The sequence below is a fragment of the Crocodylus siamensis genome, chromosome 1, assembly GCF_052110815.1.
Source record: "Crocodylus siamensis isolate JL-2025a chromosome 1, ASM5211081v1, whole genome shotgun sequence".
NCBI lineage: Eukaryota > Metazoa > Chordata > Crocodylia > Crocodylidae > Crocodylus > Crocodylus siamensis.
In genome coordinates, this window is record NC_143395.1 from 252,955,626 (window position 1) to 252,982,603 (window position 26,978).

The 26,978-nt window shown below is 39.3% G+C and overlaps 1 protein-coding gene across 4 annotated transcripts in view; it reads right to left on the reverse strand.

The window, feature by feature from the left end:
• APP (amyloid beta precursor protein) overlaps positions 1-26,978 on the reverse strand; it is a 366,031-nt gene that overhangs the window by 60,461 nt on the left and 278,592 nt on the right. For all 4 annotated transcript variants that reach the window (XM_090060391.1, XM_090060383.1, XM_090060378.1 and 1 more), the window contains 3 exons: positions 25,955-26,088; positions 15,394-15,468; positions 13,971-14,129 (listed from right to left, as the gene is read on the reverse strand). In XM_090060391.1, coding sequence (XP_089916517.1) covers positions 13,971-14,129; positions 15,394-15,468; positions 25,955-26,088 — 368 coding nt within the window. The remainder of the gene's footprint in view (positions 1-13,970; positions 14,130-15,393; positions 15,469-25,954; positions 26,089-26,978) is intronic.

The following is a 26,978-nucleotide window of genomic DNA, read 5'->3' on the forward strand; positions in this document are numbered from 1 at the left end:
CCCTCCCTGCTCAGAGGTACATCCACTCTCCCCATTCTCCAACCTGTTCTTGCCACTGTCTTAAGGGCAAGGAGAGCTCTAGAGCCAATTCAACTGGCCTGTGTGGGAGGTAGACTCATGGCCAGCAGCAGCAGTGGGCAAGTTCCTAGCTGCTACTTCTGCTGCGTGGTCAGAAAGGTTGTGTGACCAAGCCACTTCTCTGTATCTGCCCTTGGGGCTATCTTGTATACTCTGGTGAGGAGAAGCAAAGTGCATCTTCCTAGGCTGAATGCATTGTGATCACCAGAGTTTCCTTGTGTACTTCTATGACTCACCATAGGACTTCTCATGCCTTTCTACTTTAGGGATTCCCTGCCATTTCTCTCACCCCTATCCTCATTCCAGGTGCTCTGTACATCTCTCATGGTCCTTCCCCATATACCACTCTCTCATATCTCCCATGAGAGTCTTTATGTGTTCTTCAATTTTGCATCTTCTCCCCTCCTCTTTCCTCTGTAACCCCTTACTACTTTCTAGGTCTTTGTGTTTCAACTCTTGGGCTCTCCTTCATTCCAGTATAACTACTCCCATATAGGATTGCTTCTTCAATCTTGTCCCATCTCCCTACAGGTCTTCTTCTCTCCCTTCTTTCTACAGAGACTTTGGACCGTCAAGAATCCAATCTAGAGACATTTTCCACATACAGTATTTTAAGTCTTCATATGTGTAGTATGTAGTAGAGGGGCTCCCATACCTACAGCACCAGGCAGCCTGGGGACCAGGGTAATTTCCTGGGTTCAAGTTTTCACCAAAATCAATAGGCTGTCCTCAAAATTTTGGAATGAATCACTCCCATTAATCTAAACATACCATATAATAGATACTGCCCCAATTGGGTGTTAAATTTGCTTTACTTGGCTAACTGTGGTTAGAGATTAACAACAATGGTGGACATTGGCCCAAGCACTGGCAGCAAGGGGGCAGGGTGGGATGCCTGATTTTCAAAAATGTTAATCACTTATTTACTCCTACCAAAATTCATGAGAGCAACTTGGTGCTAAACACTTGGAGGAAGGGTCAGCGGAGAAGTCAAGCTACACATTCAGGTGCTTATGATTGAAAACTCTGGCCAGTTTCCAGAGACCTTGTTTAGTAGTAGAGGGTACTAAAAATTGTATAGACTCCTTCTCAGTATTAATAAGGCTCTCTCATCAAGAAATTAAGCATCTTGTGTTAAACCAGATGGCTGAAAACTACAAATAAGAGAATGGAGCTGCCTCTAACGGAAGACAGAGTGAGCACATGCTGCTCCCTGGGAAGTTAGCCTGGTAGTTTCTGGGAGCAGTAGGAAGACTGGAGAGTGCTCCTTGGACTTCTTCATGCTATTCTGCTCTCAGCAATAACACAGTGACAAGTCAGCAGTGTTTTCTTTAGCATTTGGCTGGGTTATGTCTATTTTAATTCGTTTTTATGACTTGCCATCTCTTCCCCCCTGAAAAACCAGCAACAAACATTGATTGTGGTAGTGCTGGATCAATGCTGTAGCTCTGAGGGTTCAGGAAGCATGTAAGAGGAAAGCCTGGTGGTAATAGACAAACTGTCAAGGGCAGCACATTCTTCAGGTGTGGTTCCTAGATCACGCACGCTCAAATTCCAGATAGTAAGAAAACTGAACATGACATTCGGAGGAGAAAAACAGGGAAGGATGAAGATGGCTTTGCTATGTACCAGACAAAGCTTGGTTCTTCTTCCAAAGTAGCACTCTGTAACAACTGATGAAGGCACTGCAGACACAGGAGACACGACCGACCCAGGCAAGCTTGATGTGACCCTGACATAGTGTCCCAGACAAATGTGGGGAGAGTGAGTTAAGAATGGGTTCAGGTGTAATGGCTAATTTATAGGGAAGTACACAGTGTGCATTATACTAAAAATTATTCAGGAAGAGAATGCAGGGGTATAGCGTTCAAAGCATTAAGAATCTCTTTGGCTTGAGACATGAAAACCATAAAAGCGGCTTTGGGATGTTTAGGGAAGAAAGAAGGAAAAGAAAAGAAAAAGTAAGAAAGTTTCTAGCCTGGAGATAAAAAGATGCAAAACTGTTTCCTGAGTTGGGTACAAAGCTCGACTGGCCTCAGGACCAAAATTCATTAGTGACACAGAATTTTAGCATGAAACTCCTAGCAAACTCTTGCTATAGACTAAGTCCCTGTAGTAAACCAACTTCTGAGTGCTGCAATAATGATGATGCAAACTGAAATGTTGGTTGGCAACAAACTACAGTAACTGAGCCTAGAAACATGAAATAACCACAGAGAGGTTTACAACTACATCCAATATGAAAAAAGAAATGAAATCAGATTATTTTTGTTGATAAGATTGGTCTTCTTCGCCCCAAGAAATAGTATAGTATAGTAATATAGTAGGTTAGGAAAGATTAAAGAAATAAAATCATTTCTCTTTCTTCTACAGACTTCCATTTAGCATTATGCTTAATGCCACAGGACATGTTTCTTGTTTTCCCTCAATACATTTTTTGTCCAATGTGATGGTCAGAAGATTTCCAGAAGATGTCCAGTAAGATTTTTATTAGCAGTAGTGACTCTAATAGCTGGCTAGTAGTTTATGACTAAGACAATAATCTTAAAAATATGCCTCAAGGAGCATGAGTGGTGGTGATCTCAGCTTTGCAACCTGGCAACATACTTCTAGCATGATAAAAAAAGAGAATGCCCCACAGTTATTACTAATGGGGGAAGATGGATATGCTAAGTCATGAGTGACTGGAGTAACTTGGCTAAGAGAGATCTCTCTAATGTGTGCACCTGAAACTTAATGAGATGAACAGGATTTCACAGAAAGGGGATGTGTCTACACATGTGCTTTACTATGCAGTTGACTAATTAGCTCCACAGTAAAGCATCACCATATACTCATGCACTGGTATTAGTGCACAGTAGGTTAATTAACTGCGCTGTAAAGTATTACAGTCAGGGACAGCAGTTACTATGCTGAAGTGCATGTTTATATGTCGACTGGGGCATGAGGTGCAAAAGTACAGGGGCTGCCTGCCACCCAGCCCCAAACTTTTAGCACACTCATGTTCCAGCCAGCCCCTCCACCTCCCAGCCACCTACACCTGGAGCCTGGGGCTGACCCCCCTGAACCTCCACTCCTCCCTGGTTCAAACTCTTGCAGTCTGGGTGCAACTGCGCCAGCATCTATCATGGCACCTTAATGGCACATGTATAAGGGGCACTATAAGGGGCACCCAGGGACTATTAAATGCAAGGTTTTCCTTACAGGAGTGAAAGACAGCATGAGAAAACTCCTAGTACATATGCACACAAACCTGCAGTTTTGCGCTTAGAGGTATTTGTACAAGTCAAGACTCAGATTGCAATGGTCTACTTGCTTCAAAGAGCACAATGAAGTTTAGATAACAGCAATCTAAAACACTTTAAAGTTGAGGAGATTTTCTTCTTACCCTCTGCAATATTCCATTGTCTCACACTGATTTATAAGGTTTTTGAAGTTAGCCAGGAGCTTTTGAATAGGGCCATCCCTGGGACAGCTGGATTGTATAAAATAGCATTTCTTGAACTCTGGCACAACATTCATTCCCTTAGGCAGAGAATAAACTATTCAGGCTTCCCTGAGGTCTGGTAGTTATTGAGAGTCCACAGACCTGGGTTAATTCAATCACTGTCACCAACTCACTGTCCATGACCTTGAGCAAATAACTGGCAGCAAGCCTCAGTTATTTAATAGAATAATATACTGGGTACTTTCCACAAAAGTAAATGAGGCAGTGTCCATTGAGCATACAACAGCCCACTTTTCCAAATTTTTAAGTGATTCCAGAAATGCTCACTGTAGAGAGGTCAGTGCTCCCTCACCTTCCTCTGATGCCCATCTCAGATTTAAACAAACAATCAAACAAGCATTATTAGAGAAAGCTATCACATTAAGTATGGAGCAATGAGTGCTTAGTAGCAGTTTTGTTACCCCGGACATGGGTGGCTTCTGATTTTGATTATGAATAAGTAAAAGCATAAGGCATGGTAGGGGGAAAGGGTACGTGTCATAGATGAATAATGGTTTGTGCTAGGCACAGACAGATAAGGGGCTCCCAGAACAAACAGGGGAAGTGCTAGCTCTACCTTGGACTATTTAATTACTATGACTCTACTATATGCATTGCAGGAATGCCTAGAGGGCTAACAAAGCACACAGAGACAGTTACTGTAGCAAAGAATTTATAATTTAGGTGAAAGAGGTGGATGCAGCAAACAAGAAGACGAGGTGACAGGGAAATAAGCACATTTGGGCAAAGTAAGCATTATTCATCGCTCACTTTTTGGCTCCCTGTTATCACCTGACAGCATCTTGTATGCATCACAACAGAGTTAAGCTTTAAAGAGGGATTTGGAGGTTTAAAGTGATCATGCACAACACGACACAAAAGCAAAGCCAGCAAGCAAGGACCAAATGCTGCAGTCCTATTGCATGCAGAACTTCCATTTAATCCAATGAGTTACGCATATGTCAGGTGGGCAGGCCCAAACTGCATGGCAGTAATGTTAATTGTAATGCTGGGGCATGCATTACTACAGGTTCTGGGGGGAAAGCCCTTCAGATAACATTTTAATTGTACATATTGCTGTTCTCTAATGGCTTAAGTCACAAGACTATCAGGACTTGTAGTAGAGATGATATCTTTTACTATACCAACAATATTTTTGCAAAATAAAAAAATCTTTAATTCTTTTGCAAAAATCTTGTTGATCTAATAAAAGATATCATCTCTACTACGAGCCCTGACTGCCTTTTCCTCTAGACCAATATGGCTACAACCTGGATACCTTAAGTCACAAGAGGCATTTATACACATACTTTTTCTTTCAGGGACATGCCAGAGAGCCGCCACTTTTAAGAAGATTTGATTAATTGAGTCTGCTCTGGACATGAGCTGATGCACACTGCACTGTGTATGGTTGTATAAGCAGCAAAATACGCATCAGCATGCAGAAAATGGCAGTGGTGTGATTTTGAATTAAAGCACCTCTGAGGCATTTTAGTTCAAAAGTGTACCATTGCCATGTTCTCAGCGCTGATGAGTATTTTGCCACTTATACAACTGCAAGTGTAGCAGCGCTGGGTACTTTTCAAAGCGCCTGGCGGTGCGGCCCTTGCACATGTAAAAATGCCCTAAGGTCTCATTTCTGATTCTACAGAAGGAGAAGACTTTGCTGTTGCTAGACTTCAAGTCAGCCCTGCACGTCTCGTATTTACTGTTTAATGTGCAGTGATGGTAACTACTGAACAAATCCTGCTGTTGGTATTTCCCAACCTGAAACCCTGCTCCATAATTTTGAAGCACACTATATTTTTTCCTTTTTTATGACATACTTGTAGCTGCATTAACTAACTAAAATCAACATGACTGAATACAGAACAGAAATTACCGGAGACAGCCAGCAGGGGCTGTCTGAGACCTATAAAATAATTGCCATTGCTTTCAAGAGAGAAAACGGGACAATACCAGCTTATATTTTTACTAGTCTCATTTACCCTATTTAAGAGGGAAAAAATCCTAAAGTGATTTTCCTCATCCAGGTACTTTTATTTTTTGCCGTGACTGACTCTGGCTCCCCTCAATTATCCAGTAGCAGGAATGATCAATTACCTGCTTTCGCACTGCATCCAGGATTTCTCCACATCCTGAAGCATCTTATTTTACTAACACAATACTGTAATGTGGATTCCAGAATAGGAGAGAATCCTGATTAGTTGGCAAAGAGGTTAATTTCCCAGTAACAGGAGCATACTCTCCTTATTTATCTAAATGTAAATTGGACTAATCGGGTACTTGTTACACGCAGGCTCATACAGTTATGGTTTCTATGGAGGGCTGTGGTAATCTGCTTTTCAAGGAGTTTTGACACTTTTGACTTAATTTGTACCCTTCCCAGTAGCCTATCCTCTGTGCAACTCATTTCAATATTGCTAAGCTCCTAACAAATTGCAAGCACCTGCCTTTTTAAAAACAAACTTAATTTTAGTCCCGTTATGTTATTACAAAGCCTGATTACATGAACATATGCAATACTTTCAGTAATACAAAATACACTTTTTCTACAACTATCTAATAGCTTAGCTTCAAAATTACTCTATACTCCAATTAATACACTAGAATAGATGTTTACTGACTGATTCTGCCTGATAAATTCTCTTTTAAAGCTAAATTTGGAATTTAACGTAATTCTGTTAGGATCTACAATTCTATTTAGTTTTCCATCCAAATTCTATTCATTTTCCCAACAAAATGTTTCCACAACAAAACTATTTTCCAATTGTACTGGCTTTCTTAGCTACAATTCATGTAAGAATTGTAAATAGAATTTAAAAAGAATTTAAATAGAAAGCTACCTTGGGTCTGACTTTACCACAGACAAGCCAGCTTTTACTATTAGTATGGCATTATGCCCTTAATCTGTAACTCTGGGCAAGTATTGGGGTTTTTTGCATAGTTTTTATAGATACTGTTTATGCTTATTATTAAAAGATACTTCATTTGTGCCAAAGACACAGTTGCCCTATATTTGAAAAAGTCTATACATTACCAACTATGAAAACGCATACACAGTAGGGCAGAATTAACACTGAAAATATAACCTTTGCTATAATGTCTTGACTTAAGTGCTCAATCATGCAGTCTTACCATTCCCTTAACAGTTTTGTAATTGAATGAAACGTAATGAAAATCAAAATGAAGCAGGATATGCTGACAGAGTCAGCAGATGGCACCTGTTCCTCTGAGTTATAATAGGACTGAATCTGTGCTCCTGCAACAGAGGCATCTCATCTTTGGGATGAGATAACATAAAGGTTTGTAACTAAAAATGATATACAAAGATCACCTGACACTATTAAACAAGAATGAAATACCAACCCTAATGTTTTGGCAGAGTTCCAAACCCACGTAATTACAATCTGACAGCATAAAGCTCCTGTAGTTTTAATTGTCCAAGTTATTTTTGACATGCTCCTAATGTGAAATAGCTACTGAATTTCCATTCCAGAAAAGATGGCATTCTGAGAGCTGGAAAAGTGATCTTTATGCACAGTGCCTGAAAAGCACTTATGGATCCTGCTGGCTGAAACAGCTTTATAAATAGAAGGTATTAGGAGAGAGCACTCATACTATAAACCAAAGAGAAGGCCATGAAATGTTGCCTGCTGGAAGTGTTCACATAATATCCTAAATGGAGAAGGTTCCATATGTCTTAATCTGTGCCATTACAAGCAGTCTTTAGTTTGATTTTATTCCAGTTAATGTTGAAAGTTCTATGCCTTTTGCCTTTATTAATCTATATTGCCAGGTTTACTGTTCCTTTTACACCTACTCTCTCTAAACAGTAGCTTTCAACTTTAATTACAATGGGGGTACCTTTATATGGAGCCCTGTAGAAAGTATTCAATGGTGGCAATGGCAACCTGCTTTTAATTACACTCACCAAATTAACCCTTGAGAACTCTATTTCCTTTTCCAAAAAACAACTATAAGCAGGCAAGGAATTTACCACAAGTGCCTTCCTAGTCTCCTAAGCCTCTATTTCAGTCTCAGGGATTCATGTGTACGATGCTTTTTGAAACAACAATTTCATCAGAACTACAGAAAATGAAAACACCCAAGGTCGTCTGTACTAGTATAGACAACAACTTTACTCTTATTCTGTCCAGAGTACTGGGTAGTGCAACCAAAAAGCTCACTTAAGAAACTTTCATGTTTTAAAAATAACTTCTAGGGAAACTTACAAGTGGTGTTGTCCTTCTGATTTAAAAAAAGATTCTCACTTGGAAAGAAACAAACCAAACTGTAACTTAGTATGCAATTCCTCCTTTGCAGCAAAATCAATCATTAATTCTAGTTCAGCCATTACTTTTTTATTAGTCTATTTGGATGATTAACGCTGTAAACATTTTCAAATAACTGTAAGTTAGTGGAACTGGTTTGGCACAGAAAAAGGTTCATCATAGGAGCATTCAGAAAGTACTGCCTCAAATACAGCTTAAGAGAAACTAAAATGCTGGCATATCATGCCAAATACATCTGAAGCCTAGGATGTGGCCACCTTTCACAAGACTTTACTAAGGCCTCCCACTGTTTTGTTTTCTGGTTTATTAAAACAAATTAAGATATCCATGAGACAAAAAAACGCCAACTTTTGGAACTGAAAGTGGAACCAAGATTTAAACCAATTTTTGTTTTTATTTTATAGAACTCAAATAATAATCAAATAAAAACCAAGGGCTGATTCTCCTCTTTCTTATTTGAAATTAAGATGGGTCAGTCTTTTTTTCTTTAAAAAAAAAAAAAGTTCCATGTTAAAAAAAAAAGAGTTTTGGATTAAATTGAACCTTCAGGGTTTTATGAAACTTGACACATCCAGACTTGGCTGTCTTCCAATTTGCTGGTACAAGTCCTTTCTAGCAAACTAAATTCATCACTAGTATACAACATGTTCAAACATATGATTTTCAACCATGTTGCTGTTGAGATCCTTTCGATGGCCTCAAGAGGTAGCACATAACATTAGTATTGTTAGGTGTGCAAACAAGATGATAAACACAGAGATTTAAAATAAGCCTTCACGTTGTTGAAAATTCTGGTTTGCTATGGTCTTTCTGAGGTCTTTGGTCTTTTATTTTTCTGTAGACAAGAAACAAATTAAAAGTTAAGAGCTGGCAAGGGGTCCCTTGAGATTACTGAGGGAAGCCTTGAGTCTCAAAAGGTTGAGCACCACTGGTCTAGGAAAAAAACAGAGTTCCCTGTAATCCATATAAAAGGTTTTTCAACATTGAAATTACGTGACCGCATGCCACCGCTGTATCAGTATGAACCTAGATTTTCTTTTCACCACCAAAGGCAGAACATAATCATGAAGATCAACTTGGGGGGAGGAATTCAATATCTCTAGGCTTGGCAGATTTCAATTTTTATTTTTTAATAAATTTGAAGGATAAATGTTTATTTTTAAGCATTTATTTTGGTTTTTATTGACTCAAATTTTCAGGATTGCATAAAATTAGGGCTATGGAGGGCAGACAATTTATTAATGACAATATACTATTATTACAGTGCAGTTTAACCGCATATCGGGACAAACATGATTTCTGTAGGACTGCTGCCATTTGAGTGGTAGAACTGCCATCTGTCCTGGCTCCACTTGCCCATGGCTCCCTTGTTCAGTTTGTCCCTTTCTCTTCTTTTGCTCCCAGTCCTCTGGGGTTTCTGGGAGTTGCAGTCCAAACTACAGTCAGAACGACTCTGTAGGATTGTTCCCTCTGCCATCACACACTCCATCAGACATCACTTTTAACACATGCCCTTTCTATAAATTTCTTTATTAGCAATGGAAATATTTTTCCTTTGGTCTGTATGAGGAGAAATCAACATTGATCAATGTTTACCAATAAAAATCAAATTCTGCCAGGCCTAAATATATCCCACTTGCATGTCAAAAGTAAAATTTAAGCAAATATTTGAAATGAGTTGCATAGTTATTACATGGGATACTATTTTATTTGCGAAATGAAGAAAATTAGTGACTTGGGTTTAAGTTCTATACAAATCTGCCATTATATTTTTTAGCATTCAGATCACTGAGCAGTACAAACTGGGGAAAAATTTTTACACTGGAGACTGAACCACCTTATTCCATTTTCAAAGGCAGAAATTCTGGAACATCTCTGCTGTATAAGGAATCTGAGGTGATGATAAGCTTTGAGGTTTTGCACAGCCTGCATGATGTTGCCACCAGTGGCACCCTCCTTTCAATTTTCTACCTAGTTTTGTTCCTTTTAAAAAAAAAGGATACACTTCAAGCTATGTGACTATTTTGTACTTTCCCTGGTTATCTTGCTGCTGTGTTACCACAAAGAGCTCCTTCATGGCTGGGACTGGGCATCTGACAAAGTAGGACTGTTGCCTACAAAAGCTCATGGCTCTTTGAACTAGTTCATCTGTAAGGTGCCACCCTGCCTAGCCTTCTGCCCAGACTAACTTAGCTAACTACCTCTGTGCTTATGAAAAACATTGCATTACTTTTGTCCTGCATATGATCAAATCATAACAGAAGCCCAGTTTTTTAGCAGAGATGGTCCCAAGTTGCCAAAGCCAGGTGGGGGTGCCCTTGTTAAAGAAAGAGGTCATCATGAATGTGTGTCAGGATATTTGCATACATTCCTGGAAAAGATTAAACAGAATCACTGACAGGAGAGTGCCTAAAGGTGTTCTCTCCTAATGTACAATCTCTTAGTTTGCAGCTCACTGTTAAATTTCATTTTTGATGGCATTCTTCCTTAACCTCTCTTTCTTCTGGTCTAAATCAGATTTTGGTCCTCTACATATCCATGAACGTTTCTGGCTTTCATCATCACAGGAGCCAAACATTCCTCTAAAGTAGGAGACCATCAGTATCTTCATTTTACATAAGGAGTACTGAGGCACAGGAAACATGGTTACATTGGAAGACTATGGGAAGCCTACTAACTCACTTGTTCCATAAGGAACAATGTGCTTCCAATACCTTTAAAAATAGGCCTGTGCAGTGAGCTCAACTTTCGGCTGGTATGAAGCAGGTGTGCATGTGCTTCCACGGTGTGACTGCAAAACATAATGCCATGTACTTTACAATTTAATGGCGAAGGCTTCCTCACAGCTTCACTCTTGAAACCAGAAATCAGTTGTCAAACAAACTTATTAGGCTACTGGAAATGTTCATAGTTTTATGTATAATAAACATATACTAACAGTTCAGCATAGGGTTTAATCTCATTTGAAGGACTCAGTGAAAGGGAACTTGCTCTGCAGAAACTTTTATGAGCACTAGGATAATTTTCCTCTAAGAAGGATTCTTTAGCAGCACCCAGAGACACTGCAACTCCTTTACAGATACTGGAAGCACCCCAATATTCCTTTGAATTTGCTAGGCACACAGCCCCCAGAATTCCCCCACTCCGATATCATTCTAGCTAGCTGTCCAACAGGGGGAAGAGATGGAGCTGAAGTTTGAGATTTGAATGGCTCTCACTCAGTTTTCTCCCATCTATATTTTTCCTTAGGAGTGGATAAGGGAGAAGCAGATGGAAAATCATCAGTACTTGGATTCTGATGATATTCCCCATTCATAGGTCTGACTAGCATCTAAATAGCCATGTGCTCAGATTCACCTGCAAGACTGTTCATCCACCACCTGCTACCCCCTCAAGCTCTCTTCTACTGTTCAGCAACAACATGGAATAGGCCTTTTCACTGCATTCAGAGCTCATTCTTCCCATGACATTTTATTGTCTTTAATAATAGAATGCAACAAAAAACAGGGAAAAAGTAGAGGATGGGATATTTCTATTAACAAGACTTGGTGGTGAACTGTTTAAAACATCCAAGATGCTGTTCATCCTCCACAGATTTCATTTAATTATAATGGTACTCTGTTTGGTAATACACCTCATGCAGGTAATTATAGCTCCACATTGCAAAGACAGCTCCCTTTTTAAAAGATCAACTTTTGTATGTACAGGATTCTCGCTGTGTATTGTTCCGGGTCTCTTTAAGATGCCATTAAAAGCCCATTTTTCTGAATGACGTCAGTTTACATCATTTAGCCTCAAGAATGACAGAGGTTGTCAGTCCTGATATTTTCCTACTTAAAACTAATTCAGTTTGTTTGGTTCTTTGTGATGCAACACTATGAAGAACTCAAATGGTTTTCTCCCAAAAATTAGATCACAATTTTTGCTCCTTGGCATTCTGTGCTTACAATTTGTCTCAAAATGACTAAAAAAATTAATTTAATCTTTCAATAGTCTTGTAAAGCAAAATATCTATATTACACAGATAAGGAAAAATAGAGTTCACTAACGTTAAGCGAGTTACTGAAAAAGGTACAAAAAAAAATTAGGAGCAAAGCCTCAGTTAGATTTGGTTTGATATATTCCAATTACCAGTCTCACTTTTCAACTACAATTTGTAGACGCTACTATCCTGAAGGGAACTATGTATTTATCTATAATTTGCTAATCTATTCAATAATTAGACCCTGGAAGCTAGATCCATCATGACCCTTATAGTATGGCATGACCACAAGTCATATCTTATCCTCAACATAGGCTGCATACAAGGTATCCAATACTATACCACAGACTACAGTGTTTTTTCATCCCAGATTTAGGGATGTCAGGGTCCACAACACAGACAATGGATCAACCTTTTCCACACTGACCCTCGTTATGAACAGCAGTGTAGAAAAACCTTCACAAGAAATGCTCCTCTATAAAGGCTTCTTTCATTAGAAAGACTCAAATTATTTTTGAACTTGAGACAGCTTGTAGACGTGGGACTGGAAAGTTACGTGGGTTTTTTCTGAGGATCACTTAATGTGGGTCTATTACTATAAGGGAAAGATAATTGAGAGCAAGAGGTTTTCGATAGGGGTGAAGGAAGTTGGCAAACTAAAGCTGATGATGGAGTATTTTTAATGGTTAGGTTTTCAAACTAATAGTTTCCCAGCTCCGGTTTTCAAACATTTGTTTTTCCACTCTCAACCTAGTCTTCCTTACTTTCCTTATTTGAAAAGCATTATTGTTCTACTTATGATGTAAATTAATCAGTGATCTGCAATCTTGTCAGGGTATTTTGTTTCTAACTCAAAACCAATACTATGTACTCTTGTGACATGATAGCTCACCTTTTAAAATCTTCTCTACTACTGTGGCTAAGTAGAAACTCCTTCTCACACAATGCAGCTCAAAAACTGCTTTCCTTGTATGGAGTGATTCTGCTCCCTCCCAGGATTTTTTTTTAAATAGGAACCAATTTATTTTGCTACTTGATTATGACAAAATGTGTTCGCAGGTAGGGCAAAACTTACTGAACCTTACAGTCTCCAAGATCCAGACACATAAGAGAGAGTGGTGAAGACTTTCAACCATAAAGATGTGCAGTGGGGACGGCAAACCTTATTTCACAATTCTCAAAAAAATGTATTTTTGATTGGCTTTTTTTTTGGTAGTCAGACAAATCCTTTGGATGGACTTTTTGGTATATATACCAACTTGATCATTTTTGTTACATTCTGAAGTCATGGAACCTGGGTGTTTGTCTACACAGGAAAACGTGCTGGCATTGTCATCATGGATGCTCTAGTTCTGGGTCTTCTGGCTCACAACTTTTACTGTTGACCTACAAAATCTCTGTAGTAACCTAAATACTATTTATTAAATAAGTATCTATCAGACAGTGATATATAAAATAACAGACCATTTTCTACAATGTTTAAGTGGGCTCTCTTTTTTTGAGGGCCAAAGACCAACTACTGTTGGATTAAATATAAACATCACAAATCCGGCTTCATTAACAATTCCATTCAACACCTATCCTGAAGTCAGTATTTACATTGCAACTAACAATCATATTTAGCACAGATATATGTTTCAAGATTTTAATCTGTCACTGAAAGTAGTGTCTGACAATGGACTGTTGCTCTACCAGTTTACTGGTTAAGTAAACTAGATTTAAAAATTGAGATAGAAAACATCTCTTGACCTCACTGTTTTCATATCAGCCCTATACTACTGCATTTGAATATTACCTTGGTTGGATTTGGGGGCATACACCACTCTGCTGATCAAGTTCTCTTTTGCAAATATGGGTGCAGAAACCCTTAAGTTTATAGAAAACAGCTTGAAAATGTTGACTCTTGCATGGTAAAATCAAAAGCATTAACTTGTGACCATAGGAAGGAGGACCATGTTCAGTGTCTTCCTCTTTTTAGGAAGCTGAAAGTGATTTTAGTGGCATCAAAGATAATCCCCGAAAATATCCTTGGTTCTTTCACATTTCCCAGACCATTAGTTACAACAACACTCCAACCCTACTAAAGTGATCTTGACACAAAAGGTAAAATTTGTGGTATTCTACTTACACGAGGAGGGACAGCCTGGAGAGCTGTGATGTAGTTCTCCAGAGCGATACGACGACGGTCGTTCAGCATGGCTTCTACCCTGGCCATGTGGGTCTCCACTAGTTGCTGTCTTTCATTTGCTGCTTCTTGTTCCAGTGACTCCACTTTCTCTTGGAAATGCTGTTGATTGCAGGTTTAAACAAAGAGAATGTGTGTGAGGGAGAAGAGTCGTTATTGATCAACAGCACAATGGGTGAATACCCTTCCTATATGTAATTAAAATCCTTCTCAAAATTATGGAAGTCATCTGTATTTTCCAATAGGCTACTGACTTGGAAAATATGGCAATTCTGAATTTACAAATTTCCCACTGGCTTACATGGGAGCTGCAGGTGCCCAGCATTGTTTAAACACCTGGTTGTATTTTATGAACCAATCAAATATTTTTGCTTAGTTCAGCATGACAGCAAACAAATCCTCCATTTGACCCTTATGCCCTCCCAAATACCAAAGTCACTTCATGAACTTCATGAATAAGAGGGAAAAATAACCTCAACTTCAAAGCTAAAAATCAGTTTCTTAAACACTGGATAAAAAGGAAAAGATTATCACAAACTGGAAAAAAAAATCTAATTAGAAAAGGTTGCGTGGACAAAACTCACACAGAGTGAAGCAGCAGGATTTAATAAGAAATATTGTATTTCTGGATTTTTGTGATTTTTTACTAAAATCTTCCCAAAACTTTGAGAATGCCAGACACATAAATTAAAGTGGCTCCGTGGACTTCAACGAGCCTCTGGCTCTTCTCCTTTTTGGGTATCTCTGTCTGGGATAGCTCTCTCCCACATTGTAATTGTTTTGGGAACGTGGACAGGGCTAAGGGCAAGGGGAAGGAATAAGAACAAATGTTGTACTTCTCTTGCTTTCCAAATAATTTTGGTGAAAAATCTGCACCATTCACTCTATTTCAGCTCTGAGAATAGTTCTTTGGAGCTCTTGGGATAGTCCAGATGCTTATACTAACTGACCACATCTGGGATGGCTGCAGATTTGTTTTGGATGACAGTGGCTTCCACAAAACATCTGTTTTCTTATGTCTACTTGGAACATAGATTCTTGAGAGGAACCAAAAGCTTCTCATGGCAAGCTTGAGCAGGGTTTATAGAAGCTAGGTTCCCAGCTCCCACCAAAGATCCCACTAAAAATATACAGTCATAACATCGTGAATTGTGAAGTTCTCCATTATAATTTAGGTGGTTGGGTGCTAAGTATAAAAGCAACTGTGAGTAACTAGCATCTGGCAATAAACAGCAACCATAAGAGCAGAAAATAATACTAATTCTCCACACAGATATTTTAAAATTTTATCACAACTGGCAGCCTTTGTTTTTTATTTGCAATCCCAACTGGCATGCATATAACCGTGTGTGAGTGTTTTTTTAACCTGGATAACCGCCTTCTTATCAGCCTTTGGCAAGTTCTTTGCTTGGCGTTCTGCTTCTTCCCATTCCCTCATGACCTGCACAGAAACAAATTTGGGAGTATGACTTTTTAGTTTTTCCTGTTACTCTCTCATCCTAGAGTCTAGTAATGGCCAAATACAATCATTAAGAGAGAAACTTTTTTTTATATTCCTCTCAACCCATTATGGAAAATCCCCAGTTAAAGCATTTAGCAAACAGTTATATTAATTAAATGCAAGGAATGTACCAGCCTGTCTGAACACCCTTTCAGGTTCTTGCATCATAATTATGAAGCAATGCAGTGCATTAACTGCAGCTGTTAAACTGATTATACAGGAGCTGCAGAGAAAATGGAGCTATTAGATGGGATACCAAACTGATTTATTCCTTATAGAGAGATAAGAAAAAGGTATAAATATGTCTTCAGTCAAAATGAACCAATTTCTATTGATTCTAAATGGCATCCATTCACATCACAAAGATTTCTAGATTTTGGTGAAGAACATGAACTAACCTTGATTAAAACAGGTCAGGAACTACATACAGTTTTTACTAGTTGGTTCTGATCTATGTGCTATAGACACCAAGAATTGGTCTTACTTATCTTTGAAATCTCCCAACAATGATATAGAAAAACTTGTAAGTTGGCTTATTCTGACCATGTCCTCTGGGAAAGAAAAAGCAGCATTCCCCTAGCAAGGAAAGGAAGGCTAGTGGCTTGTCTCATCACAAGTTCTATTATGTGCTGCTGGAAATCATGGTATATACTTGTATAAAAACATGGCTTAGCTCATGAACTTTCCTGCTATGTTTCTAGGCAGCAATCCTCTCAGATGGCACTTTCTGTGTATTTACAGAGGTTCTTCCACTGATTTCACCTTCAGAAAAAAACAGTGGCTTTTATTTGTCAAACAAGTAGTGTTGAGGTGATATTGTAGATGCGATGGTCCAGAAATACTATGACTTGAGGAAGGGTACTGTGATACCTGAAAGGTTGTTGGTGTCCCTTCCAACTATACAATGTGCCAAGAAAAGACATCACTCCCAAAAATCCTTGTCTCTTGCTTTTACAGAGTTGAAACTTAAAGGCATCTAAATCCTTTAGTAGACCTGGGTCTTATACAAAACAGAGAAAAGGGGCAGGGCACAGTGCAGAGCTACACAAGCCATACAGAAAAGAACAAAATGAACTAAATATGGTTTTATGATCCACTTTAAGGAGGAACTTAAATTTTACAATAATCCCTCATTAAGGTAGAAAGGCAACATTAACCAGAGAAAGCAATCCATTTTTTTTCCTATTGAAGGTGATCCAACATATTTTAAATGAGGCTATTTGTTGCAATTCAGGGGTATTTCTGATCAGCTACAAGGTAAGGCAAGTTTTCTGCTGCCTTTTCTGGGCTTGTTATATTATTTTAATTGTTACTGATTAGGAATAGTAGATCTGGGTATTTGAATGATGACTAGAAGCAGAGGCCTGCAATTATATAACTGGTAAATCATCACCTATTTTATGATAGTTTTGACCAGGATCTATCATTTGGCAAAAGAAATCCTAAGACGTGTACACAGCACATACCTGTTGAAAGTTAATTATATGCCGCTCCAATATACAGACACTTTTCATTGGGAAATAACAATCCTATTATAGTTTGTTACAAGATGCAAAATGAAAATATGAGATTTCACATGGAAAGGTTTGTAATAAGTAGTTGAAGACTGAAATGAAACACAGAGATACAAATTACACACTGCCCATCAGCAGTTATTATGTGTGACATCTTACTATCTCTCTCCATCAAAACAACATTGGAGAGACTTTGGGTCCATGATTATGTAGGGCACTTTGATGTACAATTATTAGTGTCCAGGGTGGTATAATACACACTAGACACTCATGTCTTAATTGTGAACTTGTGTCAGAAGTGAAAGATTTTGCTGGTCTTCAAAACTTGTATCATTCAGGAAGGTTCTGTTTTGAGGACTGAAATATCATCAGTATTGCAGGCTATAAAAGTCAGTAAGGACATGGGAACTACAGCATTAATTAAAGTCAGTTCAAGACATAAAATACAATTGTATGTGTTAAGGCTTGAACATTGGCATAGATGAGCAACTTTTAACTGATTTTTTCCCCCTTTTAAATCAGACCTTTGACACATTAAATACGCTTTTTGACACTGAATGTAGTTAGTAGTTTTAGAAAAAAATAGTTCTTTGCCCTCCAAACTAACCTTGAAATTTAAAAGCAAAGGCACTTTGCTAATCTATATGATGAAAACAAGCATTAAAAGCAATGAGATAAGGACATATTTGGCTAAACTGGGTTTCGCAGCCTGCTATCATTTCTCTAAACCTTTTAGGGTATAGGAGACAGGATAATAAAATGACATCTCACACAGCTGGAGTGAGGAGATGTAAATTCTGGTATCCAAAGTTCAACCTTAGTGCACTGAGAATGAATGGTTTGTGAAAAAGTAGAATAGCCTAGCTATCTTTAGAAGTAACATTCAACGTAATATTTGCCCAACTTGTATTTTGACGACTGTATTATTACAACCAGGAAAATCTGCAGTGACAAAAGCCTCTCTTTACACAGACTGATCACAAAAAAACTTCAGCTGTTACACCTGCAGCTATGCGTATGCATTAACACTACCAGCCAGACAAAACTCCTATCTTTTTTAGAAGGTCACAGGTTTAGAGAAATTATGACTGTTCAACAAAAAAAAAGCCTCAGCATCTGTGGGAAAACAAATGACAACAACAAGAAAAATAATTCTGAAGGTATGCATTTGCAGAAAAAAGGCTGCCTCAGGACCATGAAGTTGTCCTGTATGCGCTTATAAAGCTATTCTCCTTCATTGAAAGCACAAAGCTATCAAGGCCACACAGATTTATTGCACTTCAAAGACTTGGCTGTTTCATGCAGAGAAAATGACAACTTCTAGGTTGAGATTTAGAAGGCAAGCCATTTCAAAGTCAAATAGTCCTCAGAATTCAGTACATGCTGCATGAGACATACTCCTCTGGCAGGAGGGGTAAGAGGGAGTAACAAAAATATCATTCATTATTAAGACAAATTATAATCACAAAAATCCTATTATATTGAAACCTATATAATGTACTTTGGTGTTATATATATGTATATGCATGGAATACACAGGAAGTTTTTATGTGAGGCATTTCAGGTGAATTTGCAATCCTGCCTTGACAGACACCTATGTGAGGAAAAGTTTGATTAAGAATATTGAAATTTTGACACCAAGATGCATGCCTACCAAAGGGCTGCCATTTTAGGTCATGAAGTTTTCTTCTTCTCTGCTACTACTAGAATAGAATAGAATAATCTGAACAACCTCCAAAGAATCCTGGCTCTGTCACCACAGAGATACTGGTGATGAGGATAAAACACTAAGTAGTTACAGAAAGGAAAATGGTTCCTCCAGAATCTCGGTGTAGAAGGCAACAACTCAGGCATATGATAAAGGATAAAATAGCAACTGTTATTCTGTGTTTATAGGGGCCCTACCAGACCATGATATCTGGACAGTGGTACCATAAATCACCTATTTCTCAAGTGCAAGACATTGGCTTGAGGCCCATATTTGCTCTCTATCCTTCCTCTCCTGCTGCTAGGATTGCCTACTGTAGTAATATACTAGTGAAAGGCTAGTAGAAGACAGGTTTCCACACTGCCCTGGGAGATTAGCAATGGCCCACTTGAATTACATAACTCATAGGTATCACTTCCCTGGACACTGGGGCTACGTACAGACATTCAGAAAACTTGAAGTGGAATCTAAGTTGCACCGTTTTCTGTAAGTGGTATAGTTCAGATCGGTAGCAAACAGAACACACATTCTGTTCCCCTTTGGAGGAGGAAGGAGGGGAGAGAGGCAAATCTTAGACTGCTTTCCATCATTTCTAAACCAGTCTGTGTGTTGAACTTTTGTTCTGTTATGGGTATAGACTTGTTTCCAATCGCTTATACTGGTAAAAGCATAACGTCTGTACCTGGCTTGGGACATCTAATAGTGTCTGATCTTTCTTGCAGAACAGAAAGCAGCCTTACACCATGTAAAAAGGCAAAACACACTAGTATGCCCTTAAAGCAAAGAATAAGTGCAGAATTAAGCTACCCTTTGTACACCTAAATGGTAGTCTTTGGCCCTAGTTTTACACCGTGGCTGTGTAAGCATACCCAAATAGTGCTACACACTGGCCATGCAGATTCTGAAGGAGGACCTCCCATATTTTTGTTATTGAGCTCATTGGTTAGAGCACTTTGCTCAGGAATCTGTAGACGCAGGTTCTAGACTTTCCTTGCCCAGAAGGGGTTCGATCTCTCTCTTTTCCCAGTGAAGCGTGGAAACCAGCACATCACAAGTCAGACAACATTTAAGACTAAAAAAATAGCTGATCTTGTTCTTTTGTACCTTGTTTTTATTCATATATTGGAAGCAGAACTTCCTGCTTTGCTCCTAAACTCCACTTCTACAATTAAAGTTTGTCATTGAGCTAAAGAACTGGTCAATGAGCTCTGCTAAACTGGCAGAGCAAACTGCAATGAAGACACTATTTTCCTTTTCTGCAGCTACTGAAAAAGCTACTGTTGTCAAAAGTTGGGTTAACCGTTCAATATGCTTTGATTCCCATAGTTTAGTTACTGATTTCCACCAGTTTAGTGATTTGATTGTCTTTAAAACTTTAGTACTGCTTAAAAATTATTTCACTTACATTATTTTAATATGTTGTGGTAAGTTCAAGATGTTTTCTTAATTTACATTTTAAAAAATCTGATTAAAATAATAAAAAAATTGGTTATTATTCACCCTGTCTGCTGGAGATAAGTTGCAAAACACAGATGCAAGTTCTGCATGTTGCTGAGGAAAAAATGTATCTTTTTATCACATCAAATTTTATTCTATTGCATATCACATGTTCCCAAAAGACATGCAGAATTCAGAAAAAAAGATTTTTCCAGAGTCACATGTGGCAGATTAAATTCTCCTAGAAACATACTGCATCAAGGAAATGTAGCATTTCAGGAGACTGTCCAAGTAAGGTAGCAGGAACTTCCTGGTGTGGCAGGCCAGCACAGAAGGCCAGACCTAAGACCCTCAGAATTATAGAATCGAAGGACCGGAAGGGACCTGCAAGATCAAGTCCAGTCCCCTGCCATGGACAGGAGGTTACTGGGCTCAAACAAGCTCAACGAGGTGCTTGTTCAGCCTCCTCTTCATAGTAGCTAAGGTCAGGAGGGGCCTGGACAGATCATTTAGACTGATCCCGTGCCACAGGCAGGAATGAATGCTGGGTTCACAAGACCCCAGACAGGTGATCATCCAACCTCCTTTTGAATTTGCCCAAGCTGGGGAAAGGACCACTTCCCTGGGAAGTTGGTTCCAGATTCTGGCCACCCTAACTGTAAAATATTGCCTTTTGAACTCTAACCTAAACCTATTCTCCATCAGCTTATTACCATTGTTCCTTGTCACCCCAGGTGGGGCTGGAGAGAAAAGGGCTCTACCTATTTGTTGTTGATCTCCCCTAACGAGTTTGTAGGCAGCCACCAGGCCCCGCCCCCCCTCAGCCTCCTCTTGCCAAGGCCGAACAGGTTCAGGTCCCTCAGTCTCTCCTCACAGGGCCTGTTCTGCTGCCCTCTCACCAAGCCAGTGGCCCTCCTCTGAACCCTCTCCAGGCTGGCCACATCCCTCTTGAAGTGCGGCACCCAGTACTGGATGCAGTACTCTAATTGCGGCCTGACGAAAGTCGCATAGAGGGGAAGTATCACCTCTCTGAACCAGCTTGAACACCTCCAAGGGTGGCAACTACACCACCTCCGCTCCGAGTGTGTTTCAGATTGTAGATACCCTTACAGAAAATAAGTTTTTCTTTATGTCCATTCTAAATTTTTCCTCAATTAGCTTGTGCCCATTGGTCCTCGTCCTCCCAGGGGGTGCCTTTCTGAAGAATTGCTCCCCTAGATCTTGGTGTTCACACTCGATATACCTGTAGGTGGCTATCTAGTCACCTCTCAGTCTTCTCTGGCTCAGACTAAACAAACCCAGTTCTCAGAGTCTCTCCTCATAGGGCATATCCTCCAGGCCCCTAATCATATGGGTGGCCCTTCTCTGTACCCTTTTGAGCTCATTCCCATCCTTCCTGAAGCGTGGTGCCCAGAACTGAACACAGTATTCCTGCTGCGGCCTTACCAATGCCACATAGAGGGGGAGAAGCACCTCCCTTGATTTATTGGCAACACATAGGCTGATGCATGCCAGTTCTATTTGCCCTGCTGGCAATTTCCTTGCACTGTTGGGTCATATTTATCTTCCGGTCTACTGTCATGCCCAGGACCCTTTCAGATGCAGTGCCAGCCACTGGATCACCACCCATCATATAGTCATGGTAAAGGTTCTTCCTACCCAGATGGGAGGACCCAGCACTTGTCCCTACTGAACCGCATCTGATTATGTTCGGCCAATAGGACCAGCCTGTCAAGGTCATCCTAGATCCTTACCCTATCCCCAGACATGCCCGCATTTCCCCACAGCTTGGTGTCATTTGCAAACTTAATCATTGCATTTTCCACCCCCTCATCCAAGTCATCGATAAAGATATTAAAGAGCATGGGCCCAAGCACTGATCCCTGGGGAACATCACTGGAGATGGCCCTCCAATATGAGGCCATCCCATCGATTACAACTATCTGGGATTGGCCTCTGAGAGAGTTGTAATTGATGCGATGGCCTCATCCTGGAAGGCCGTCTCCAGTGGTCCCCCTCAGAGATCAGTGCTCAGACCCATCCTCTTTAACACCTTGTAAGGGCAGAAGCCAGATTTTACTGTAAATAGTTCTTCTTATAAATTCCTATAAATAATGTGGTTTCTATACTATGAGCCTCATCAAGACTGCACACACTGCAGTCAGCAGTTCACTTGCTGCTTCAGGCACAAGCTACATTTCTCATACAACAGCAAGTGCAGAGGGTTAACACAGGACACTGAGTATACTGTTTCCTGTGGTCAGAAGAGGCAGCCATTAGAGCACAGTGTCTGCGTATTCCTAGTCTTCCCTGCTTCTTCTGCCTTCCCAGTTAAAACATGCATTCCCAATTCTGGAGGGCTAATTTTGGGACAGGAAAAGTGCATCTGGTATGTAAGTAAATTCAGTAGCTGGCATACCAGTTTCTCAGCTCCCACATTCTTTTGGAAAAAAATTAGATGGCAAGAAAAGTATACAATACAAGTGATTAAACACATTTAAAAAAAAAGTTTTTATTATCCTAATGTTCTTTTAAAAAGTTCCCAAAGCTTATTGTGATTTCACCTAGATTATGAAGCTGCCAGAAATGTCTGTTAAAAATAACAAACAAAGTGGTTGTAAACAAGTTTTTTGGAGCTGCAACTTCTTATTGTTTTCCCACTTAATCTATGGACCAAGTATCATAATCCTTTTTTTTTTTTAATGCATGCTTTCTTTGTAATGGTTTCTGGATGATTACACCTACATGAACTTTTCAACCTTTCACAGTTTATGCAGATACCATTCTTAAAGGTTAAGCCAAACCATTAAAGCTCATACAAAGATTTTAATAGCAACTGTAAAGAATAAGCCCAAATTATAAGGAATAATAAAAAAAAATCTTGTATCCTTATATCATCTCATTATTTTCAAAGCACTTTTCCTTGGACATGCAGAACTTTAGGGTACCAGCTGACCACTTAATAAATGTTGACACATTCTCTCCATTGTGATAGTCTATATTAGAATACACTGTAGAGAAATGTCTTCTATTTTCTGTGCAACTGCCCAATTGTGGAGTCACTGCTATACCCAAATGCAGAAGTGAGTATATTTCAACAAAGATGTCTGCTTATGCCCTGATTCTACAACCTGCTGTATATGGGCAGATCCCCCAAAGTGGCCTTAACATGTATTTTGCAGTGTTTTCCAATGTCCATAAATTTATGGACAGTCCTTACCATCTGTAAAGGCCACAAAAAAACCTGAGCTGCCTGTAAAAAAAAAAATTAAGAAACCATAAGCTTGATTGAAGATTCATTGTCAGAAGGAGGCTGGATGCAAACTTCAGCGGTGATGGACAAACAGAACAGAGCAGTGCTACCTCATGATGGAACAAGAGCAGAGAGCTCTTCATGGTTTTGTGGCTTACAGGGGCCTCTATAGCCAGTCCCCAATCTACCCCCACCACTACCCTGCTGCTGCTGCACCCTGTTGGCCATTGGCTCCCTGTAACAGCTGTTTGTTTCAAAGGTAGGCAGGGCTTTATGACCCTGGGCAATCTGAGTCTCAGTAAAAAAATGGCAGTAAAAAAGTTCGGTAGTCAGTAAAAAGCTTGTAGTTTGTAAGTAAAAATACCAGATTATAGGTCTGGAAACCCTGATACTCAGTGAGACTCCAAATAGTCAGGTTTCAGTATGCCCCACAGATCATTTGCATGACTGGGGCCTTAGAGGGGGAACTTAAGTCAGTGTTATTTTTCTCCATTAGAATCCTATTTTCCCCAAAGCACATCACTGCAGCCATACCAAGAGATCATTTCTAATGGACTGAGAATTTTAACTGAGACTAATTACCCTCACTGTAGGAGTCCAGGGCACACTTTCCTCTTTACCTTTCCTTATCTCACAGGGACACTGCACAGGTCCCCACTGATCAAAGACAAAACCCTCAGGTTAGTTTTGAATGGGATCTCTTATGCATTAGTGCAATATACAATTTGAACTGCTATCAGCTAGGCCACTGAGGTAGGTAATTTTAACAAAACTGGTAATTTTTCTGAAAGGCAAAGGTAATCAGTGCTTTAATGATTTCAGTGGGATTATTTCATAACCTTTTCCTTTATCTGGAAGTGATAATCTCCATGTTATGTAGCCACTGAAGTACAGGTCAGTAGGCCAGAAAAACATCCCACTGACTTTCTGCTTTATTTTCATATTTCCTGTGTGTGAATTTAGAACATAAGCTTCAGCCATCAATGACCTTTCTTATATATCTTTAAAGTGCTGAGGATAATTATGGGGCTTAACACATGGTGAACCTTTTTTTGCTGATTTCAAATCCAATCAATCTTCATGGGTTTGAAAATGTGACTCCTGAAGGTTAAAGAATCTGTATTATATGGGAAAACATAAGGTATACAGAACAAAAGTATGAACAAGAAGATGAGTTATGGAAAAACACTGCAACAAATCCTATGCTGAAAATGCAGCAGAGGATAAATTATAATGAAAAATTCCTGTGAAAAACTGATAGTATACACAGTGCCTTCAAGTTGCATCAGATTAGCTTTCTGGAGTCAATGTTTTGACACCTAATACGTATTACTAATATCCCTTTATACTTTTTTCTCTTTTAATATTGTTTTTCATTGTGTTATTTATTAGAGCACAGGTAGCAGAATTTCTGTTGACATTTCCATTACAAAACCTGTTTTTAAGATATTTATGGTAAACACACAACATGATTACCTAAAAGGATAACTTAGCATATACAGGTTCAGCACGTGATCCTGTCTAGTTAAGGAAAAATTATCTTTTAACATTTAGCTCACAAAATTTTCCTCCTTTCTCTGGCTTTAGATATGTTTCACATGTGCACATATACAAGCTCGTTTTAAAAAAGTAAATAGTGATGTACACACATGTATCTAAAAGAAATAAACAAGTCTTCCGAATTAGAGGTATCCTCAAGGCTGCAATAATAAAAATAAATAACTATGTACAAATTAAGTCATTTCCCAATTTAAACTGAAGAATCATTCAACACAGCCGAACAGATATTCTCACTAACAAGCAGTAGCACTATTTCTCAAAGTCAACTTCTGAGAGCCACGGGACTCTTTAGCCTGGAAAAGCGCAGGCTCAGGGGTGATCTGATGGCCACCTATAAGTTTATCAGGGGTGACCACCAGGATCTGGGGGAACGTCTGTTCACCAGAGCACCCCAAGGGATGACGAGGTCGAACGGTCACAAACTCCTGCAAGACCGTTTCAGGCTGGACATAAGGAAGAATTTCTTTACTGTCCGAGCCCCCAAGGTCTGGAACAGGCTGCCAGCGGAGGTGGTTCAAGCACCTACATTGAACACCTTCAAGAGTAAATTGGATGCTTATCTTGCTGGGATCCTATGACCCCAGCTGACTTCCTGCCCTTTGGGCAGGGGGCTGGACTCGATGATCTCCCGAGGTCCCTTCCAGCCCTAATGTCTATGAAATCTATGAAATCTATGAAAGGATGTTTTCCTATCACCACAGATAAGAAATGGCAAATCATTCTCAAGACATATATATGTGATCCATTCCTACACACAGAATCTTGTCCGTGAATTTGTATTTTAGTCATTTGAACTTCTTCTCTCCTGCAGACAGACAGTCAGAAAGGCAACAGATGGGTCCTATTACAATTTAGCAAAACAGCAAGAGAAAGCTATGGGAAATACAGGAAGTCAAAGAATCCATGAATCTGGCAAGAAATCAGCCACAATTATGAATAAAGAATATAGCATACCTGAGACATGCGTTCACGGTGCTTGGCTTCAAGCCTTTCTTTGGCTTTCTGGAAATGGGCATGTTCATTCTCATCACCAGGTGTCTCCAAGTACTTATCAACAGCATCAGGAGTGCTGGCAGCTGTGGTGGGTACTGGGGCAGAGGGGTTTATAGGAGAAAAGGAGGGAACAAAGCACAATTTCCAGTTTAATATATATAAATGTAATTTAGTTGCACATAAAAGCAAACAGCTATGTTTCACTCGAGTAGAAAAAAAGTCCTTCAAGTAACAGAAGTCAAGAGGTTAGCTGCATAAATTACATGTGCAAATGTGTGTGTGTGTAAAAGAAAAATGGTGACATACGAGAAAGATCTCACCTTTTTTATAACTTGGGAAAAACTCAAATCATCAGTACAATGTTACTTGAACAGATTATGAACCATTGGCAAAGGGAACATGCAACAGTAAACACATTTGGCGCTGCCTATGATACAGAAAAACAGCAGACGTTTTTCAAAACCACATGCTTTTAGTCATTTGTTTGTAAAGGTGAGATAACACAAACAAGAGCAGCAACACAAAAACACTACAGAGACCGTGTAAACCACAACCATTCCTGTAGTCCAAAGAAATGCCATTTAAAACCCTACGCTCAGTGACACATCATTCTCACAAAGGTGTGTTTTGTAAGCCTTCTTTGCTGTAACTTGGATAAAAAATAGGCTTTGCTATCAAGCTGATCAAGACATTTGAGATTAAGCAAGAATAGCTTGATTGTTAGGCACTCCTACTAGTTAATTAAGCTATCTATATGACATCAGGGAAAGGAGAAAGTTTGTATTTTGGGTAATTTAAGCCGAGTGGATAAGAATTCTGTAATTATATAGCAACTACGAGATTTAATGGGAGGTTTTTCTTCTTTTTTTTATTTCTAAGAGTAATCAATCAATCCATTTTAACTGCATTCTCCCTAAATGTTTTGTTACAATTAAGTCTCATATCTGCTGCGTGATTTTGTTCTGCTGCTGCAAATTAATTTTAA